The 7431-nt window shown below is 45.1% G+C and overlaps 1 protein-coding gene across 1 annotated transcript; it reads right to left on the bottom strand.

Annotated features, from left to right (window-relative positions):
* Positions 1-244: 244 nt before the first annotated feature.
* LOC131680340 (uncharacterized) lies at positions 245-5026 on the bottom strand. Its single transcript, XM_058961060.1, has one exon. It carries the CDS (start codon positions 5024-5026, stop codon positions 245-247), a length of 4782 nt encoding a protein of 1593 aa, XP_058817043.1.
* Positions 5027-7431: the final 2405 nt, after the last annotated feature.

Here is a 7431-nt window from a genome sequence, read left to right as displayed (position 1 = left end):
GGCTAATATACAGAAAAAAAAACATCGAATCCGAACATCGCCCCCACCTTGAAATACAATATTTCAAAACTTAGACTACCTACTGCAATTCAGAGCCCACTATCTTACTAATACTATTGCAGCAGTTGCTTATCTCATTGCTACTATATGTATACCTAATACTATGATCCTATATCTGTTCATAAATTCATTTTGACATTTCAGAAATACAAAGTAAACACTGTAGCGTGGTAGCATTTTAATACTACATATTGCTGTTTCGGTCGATTTCGTCGGGGTTGTTCTCATCTATCTCCAACGTTTCATCGGACTGGATTGTTTGATCTCCTACTGCTTGATCGTCGACGGTTTCCAGAGGTAACAAGCATATTTTTGTGACCGGTCGTTTGATGATTCCACGGCTCGTTTTAAGTGAAACTACACGAGTGAGGTTATCCTTCCCTGGATGCACGGAAATGATTCGCGCTAGGGGCCATTTGACTGGAATTTGGAATTCATCCACAATCACAACCAATCGCCCCGGCTGAATGTCGGTGTTTGGATTGCACGTCCTTGTCACACGTTGCAGCTCTTGCAGGTACTCAGTTCGCCAACAGTGCCAAAATTGCTGATTTATTCTTTGCAGGTGTTGATAGTGGTCCAATTTTTCAAGTTTTATATGGCAAATGTCAGGTTCTGGTAGTGCATGCAAGCTCGCTCCGATTAAAAAGTGTGCTGGAGTAATGCAGGACAGGTCGTTTGGATCGTCAGTCATTGGTACAAGCGGGCGCGAGTTCATGCTCGCTTCTATTTGAGTTAGTAAGGTTGCCATATCCTCAAAGTTGAGTTTTGTGTTTCCCAACTGGCGATACATTTGTTTCTTTGCCACTTTCACTGCTGCCTCCCACAGGCCACCAAAGTGTGGAGCCTTTGGTGGATTCAGGTGCCAGACGATAAATTCCTGGGAGCATGCTTCGTGTATAGCGGTTCGGTGATTAAGCAGTGATTGGCGCAGTTCATCCAGCTCATTTTTCGCACCCTCGAAATTCTTGCCGTTGTCGGAATATATATTGGCAGGGCGACCGCGACGTGCAATAAAACGACGAAGCGCACAAAGAAATGCTTTCGTTGATAAGTCGCTGACTAATTCTATGTGTACAGCCTTTGTGCAGAAACAGATGAAAATGCAGATGTATGCTTTGACGGCTGCAGCACGCTTATGAATTGGCTTCAAATATACCGGACCGGCAAAGTCGACACCGGTTGTGGTGAAAGGTCTGCTAGGTGTGACTCGATGAACAGGTAGTTGGCCCATCTGCTGCGCAATGGGAACAGGACAGGCTCGGGCGCACTGGTAGCAGTTTCGCAACACACTCCGAACCAATCTTCTTCCATTGACAGGCCAATAAGTTTCTCGCAAAGCACTGAGCGTTAAACGTCCCCCTCCGTGTATTAACTTGAGGTGATAAAAGTTGGCTATCATGCGAGCGTAAGGGTGGAAGTTTGGTAGGAGGGCTGGGTGTTTGGATAGGTATGGCTGTTCTGACAGACGTAGTCTCCCCCCCACTCGGATGGTACCTTCAGGGTCTATGAACGGACATAGCGCACGTATGTGTGAGCGTTTCGAAAGGGGTGTGCCGGATTTCAAATTGTGTATTTCTTCTTTAAATGAATCAGCTTGGGCTAGTTGGATTAGACGTGTATTCGCTGCTGCTATGTTCTGGACGGATAAAAGCTGATTAGGTGGTTGATCAACAAACGGGACTGGTTGTGATCTGGTTTTTGCTTGCGCGTTTTTTATGAATTTGAGGCAATATGCGACGATTCGAACTAGGCGATTGTAGGAGGAACACAATTTGAAAATAGAATTGTGAGCTGGGTGCGAGCTCACAACTGAAACGATTTGCTGTTTTCGTCGTTCAATTCCCTGCTCAGGATAATCGGGAATATTCGTAATTGGCCAACCGTTTTGTAGAAATCCGAGCCAATCAGGTCCGTTCGTCCACAACTTGCTGATTAAAAATTCGTCAACTTCCATTCCTCTCGATACTAAATCGGCGGGGTTTTGTTTGCCAGCTACGTGATTCCAGAAAGATCCCTGAGTAGTCGTTTGTATTTCCGAGACCCGATTTGCAACGAATGTTTTCCATACGTTCGGTTCTGACCTTAGCCATTGTAGTGTTACCATTGAGTCCGACCAGAAATATGAAGCAGTTACTTCTATGTTGAGGGCTTGAATGACGCAGCTGTGAAGTTTCGCAGCCAAGTCTGCTGCACATAGCTCAAGGCGCGGGAGCGTTACACGTTTCAATGGTGCCACGCGTGATTTGGAAGCCAACAGCTTTACGCGAATATTGCCGTGTGTGTCGATGGAGCGTGCGTAAATACAGCAGCCGTACGCTTGTTCCGAAGCGTCGGCAAAGGTGTGTAACTGTACTTTTGAATTTGGGAGCAGAGCGTAGCGATCAATACGAAAATTGGAGAGTTGTTGGAGTTGCTGTACATATCTTTTCCATTTCACTTGTACCGGCTCGGGAACTTCGTCATCCCAACCGCAAGACAACGACCAAAGCTGTTGCATAATTATCTTGGCACGAACGATCACAGGCGAAACTAAACCCAGTGGGTCAAATAGTTGCGAGATAGCGGAAAGGATTGAACGTTTTGTTAGCTTGTCTGCTTTCTGGCGCATTTCAGGGTCAAATCGAAGTGTGTCGTATTTTGGTTCCCAACATATTCCGAGAGTTTTAACTGTCTCTTCAGTGTCGAATCGATGTTCGTTCTGCACGGCTATCTTATCTTCATCTAAATCCTTCAGAACCCGTTGCTCATTTGAAGCCCATTTGCGTAAACTACATCCTCCCTTGCCGAGCAGATCAATGAGCTCGTTTCGCACGCATATTGCTTCCGTTATTGTTGATGCCCCTCCAATGAAGTCATCCACGTAAAATCCCTTCCGCAAGGCGGGTGCACCGTTTGGGTAGGCTGATCCTTCATCACAAGCAAGTTGCTGGAGCGTACGCGTGGCTAAGAAGGAGGATGGTGCCATACCATATGTGACGGTCAGCAACTCAAATATTTGAATAGGCTGGTCGGGATGGAAACGCCAAAAAATGCGCTGCAGGGCTGTATCTTCTGGGTGGAGCAGAACCTGTCGGTACATTTTTTCTATATCAGCTACTAGTGCAACGGGGTAAGTTCTGAATCGAAGAACAATAGCAACAAGATCGTCTTGCACAACGGGACCTACGAGTAGTGATTCATTCAGCGAGAAACCAGTGCTGGTCTTGGCAGAGGCATCGAATACCACCCGCACTTTAGTAGTAGTGCTGGCATCTTTAATTACTGGGTGGTGCGGGAGAAAGCAGTATGCTGTCGAAGCATTGCAATCTTCATTTTCAACAAGGCGCATGTGCCCAAGAGAAAGATATTCTGCCATAAATCGATGGTATTCGTCTTTCAACTGTGGGTTCCTTTCTAGTCTTCGTTCAAGCAACTCGAACCGTTTTCGAGCTATCGTTTCAGAGCAACCTAACATCGTCTCGAAATTGGGGTGTCGTGGAAGGCGAACTACGTAGCGCCCTTCTGGTGTTCGAGAAACAGTTCTCGCGTAGAATTTCTCGCATTCTTTCTCCTGTGGTGAACGATCGGTTCTAATTGGCAATTCTTCCATCTTCCAAAATTTTTCTAGCCTTTCATCAAGCGAAACCAAGGGCATCGCTCGGATACTGCACGTGAACGTAGAACTTGGAGAATCTTCGGAGTTAACAGATCCTGATACGAGCCATCCAAAAACACTGTCGATTAATAGTGGCAAGGACTTGGACAGTTCGATCCTTGCTGCGGACGTAAAAAAGGTGAAAAAATGTTCGTTGCTGATGAGCAAATCAATGCTACTGCCGTTGTTGAATCCTGGATCAGCAAGGAATAAGTCATCAGGAATTTTCCAGTGGTCAACAGGAAAGTTTTGGCCAGGCAGCCTTGGAATGATTTTCTCTAGTATAATAAAATCTATGTTGCTTGTGAAGTGTTTCTTTCTGGAACGGATCTGTGTCGTCACGGATTCTGTTGCCAGTTTTGGGTGATCCCCAATACCATTAACGATTATGCTTGTTTTTGTACGCCTTAGTCGCAGAAGTTGAGCCATTTTCTCTGTTATCAAATTAGCCTGTGAAGCACAGTCCAAAAGTGCACGAACCAGATGTTCCTTCCCATAGCAGTCCACAATGATAACCACCGCAGTGGGCAAAATAACGTTCTTCTCCCGGGTTCTTAAAGGCATACAGTTTATTTCAGTGGATTGACAAACGGTAGTCATGGCTGACAACACAGGTTCGGTAAGATCTTCGTCACACTGAGTGACATGCACCGTTGCTCGAGTTGGTTGTTGAAACCTCGACGACCTTGAGTCAGGAACCGCTCGCGCATAGGTTTCATCGTAGCCTGGGTGAATCATTGTATGGTGACGCCTTCCACAGACGCGGCAGTTGTCTTGAGAAGGGCACTCTCGAACATAATGGGTACTTCGAAAACAATTCAAGCACAATCGCTTTGAATTGACAATATTCAGTCGATCAGAAGTCGACATTTTGGTAAACTTGAAACATTTCAAAAGTGGGTGGCGCTGATCGCAAGCGTGACATTTAAGCGAAGCGCTACCAGAAGCAAAATTCGCTGAGTTTCCGCGACCATCGGATTTTGAAGCAGCCACGTGAGAGCAAACCACGGGGTGCTGTGGAGCGTGGTGATGATTTACGGAAATAGATTCAAGAACACGATTCCTACGATGCAAAAAATCGACAAGATTCTTGTAGGTCGGTTGATTCATGGTTGATGCGTAGTCCTCCCAAGCCTTAAGCGTGTCGTCGTGAAGCCGTGAGCATAGCAAATGCTCAAGAATTGTGCTCCATGCTTCTGTCGGTTCTCCCATCTGGTTCAATCCCTTGACATGTCTCTCGAAGACATCGACAATCGTATGCAACTCAGCAGCGGTTTCTCTTTCCATGCGAGGAATGTCAAATAGCGCTTGTAGGCGTCTTTTTTTCATCAGGGATGATGCATAAATGACGTAGCATTTTTTGAGTGATTTTTAACACCCCCCTCCCCCATCGTAGCATTTCGTCACAAAATTCTATATACCCCCCCCCCTAATAATTACGTAGCTTGACGGTAACCCTCACCCCCCTCGTTGTCCCCGTAAAAAAATTAAAAAAAATCAAAAACGAGGTTAGTTAGATGAAACGGGTAAGATTGTCGTGACATCAGGTCAACCCCTATTCCCCTTTAAAAAAAGCTACGCAGCATGACATGACCCCCTACCCCCCCTGTCATCACACATCATCACAAAATACAAAACTCCCCCCTCCCTCATATAATGCTACGTCATTTATGGATGGTCCCTCAGATATTCATTGGAATATCGATTAACCAGCGTATCCCACGTACTCACATAATCTGCAGCGCAGATATCAACGGACTCGATCAACTGAGCTGCTTCACCTTTCACTGCAGCTCTTAGATAATGAAATTTTTGAATGTCTGGAAGATCCCGGTTCGTATGAATCAACGCATAAAACGTGTCATAGAATACACGCCAATCCTTATAGTCGCCAGAAAACTCCGGCAGTGATATCGACGGCAATTTTAGACCCCTGATTGCGGAAGGACCCCGAGGGAGTGAATTTTGGAGTAGCGATTCATTAGGAATAACGGGAGTAGGTAATTTGGACATTAGGCCAGCTTTTATTTTAAAAAACTGTCTCTCAAACGAGGATCTGTGCTCTAGATTAGTAGCCATACCTTCTGCGCTCGTCTCCAGTTCCTCTAGCGTAGATTGCACTTCTTCTAGCTCTCGTCGAATCTCGTTGAGGTCCTCCATGCGCAGTGACACCTCGAACCTGTCCCGTTCCTCGTCGAAGGCGTCTAGAAATTCCATAGCTCGACTCAGAGATGATGTTAGCGTCGATCGTCGCACCGTAGCACGGTGCTTCTTCGTATAGTCCTCCATCGCAGCAGGTCAATGTCACCTGACACCAATCAATGAAGCACCGTATGTTCTGGGAAAGTTGAGACCCGGTAGATCCGATGGATAAAAAAAACGATTTGGACAGGTAATTACCTTAATAATGCTTAAATATGCCTTGTATAAAATAACTCAGGAATCTGGATTACTACCGACGGCTTCAAGCGAGCTTCAGTATAAGGTCACGTGGCGAGGAAAATCTTCACAATGGCGTTTATATTTGGAGGGATTCGTATCCAATTGCTAGCTAATAGCAAATGTCGATTGTGTCCTAACGTGGCTTGGTTTCCCGGATTGGGACTGACGGCGATAACTATAGCAGCAGGAACTCCAAAGTTCTGATGATCGGCAAAAACTCGAAAGGAAAAATAAACTAAAGGGTACCTGGGTTTACAGGCTATGGCGTTGGAATTACAATTACCTGACGCCAATTTAAAGTAGGCGTTGTATTTGATTAATCTTCAATGGCGATCAGCTATGGCGCTCATAAACGGCTTGGTCTCTCGAACTGGGAATGGCTGCTGTCCTTTTAGCAAGTGGCGGCTTGGTAGGTACACCTCAAAGTTCTCGGCGATGGCAAACACTCGAAATAGAAATTGGGAATCTAAAGGGCATCTGGTGTAACAGCACGAGGCGTTGGAATCATAATTACCTGACGCCTATTTGTAATAGGCCTTGTATTATAATAGCAAACAGCGATGGCGCCCAAGCGTGGCTTGGCTCCCTGGAACTGGAATGGTGGCAAACAACGGCGTCGAATTCACGTCTCACAATTGCTCCCGGAACCACCTTTTCGGTCAATCCCTAATTAATTCGGCTGCACAATCCTGGTCACGGCACCAAATTTATGTTGGACCCTGTTGTGTTTGATCATTCAAAAGACAGGTACGACGTGCGGCTAATATTTAAGTTCCGGAAGGAAGGTTGTAGACCAGCAAAGAGACCACGGAATTTACGGGTCGGATTGGCGAATTTGAATCCGAAATATTTCAGTGGACACGAAACTTCGGTAGGGTTCGGTGCAACGAAATTCAAACTTCTGCTACGCGGTCGACTGCACCTTTATTAAAAAACCTTAGCACTTGGGTAGCGTTGAAATTTATTCTTCGTGGTCCGTTCTCGGTGGTGGTTTATTTCAATATGACTGTACCTCGAAGGCAATATTTCAGTTGACGTATACATTTTAGTGTTAGTGGCCGGTCATACATGTATGCAAAATTTCCCTTCACCTAAATTTGTGGGTTCGGCTAATATACAGAAAAAAAACATCGAATCCGAACACATTCATTTCATTCATTTCATTCATTTCATTCATTTCATTCATTTCATTCATTTCATTCATTTCATTCATTTCATTCATTTCATTCATTTCATTCATTTCATTCATTTCATTCATTTCATTCATTTCATTCATTTCATTCATTTCATTC

This window comes from Topomyia yanbarensis, chromosome 2 (assembly GCF_030247195.1).
Source record: "Topomyia yanbarensis strain Yona2022 chromosome 2, ASM3024719v1, whole genome shotgun sequence".
Lineage (NCBI taxonomy): Eukaryota > Metazoa > Arthropoda > Insecta > Diptera > Culicidae > Topomyia > Topomyia yanbarensis.
The sequence above is the reverse complement of the archived record's forward strand: the minus strand, read 5'-3'. Positions and strand labels throughout refer to the sequence as shown.

Excerpts from the sequence above, each read along its gene's own strand:
- LOC131680340 (XM_058961060.1), bottom strand. The coding sequence starts at position 5,026 with ATGAAAAAAAGACGCCTACAAGCGCTATTTGACATTCCTCGCATGGAA.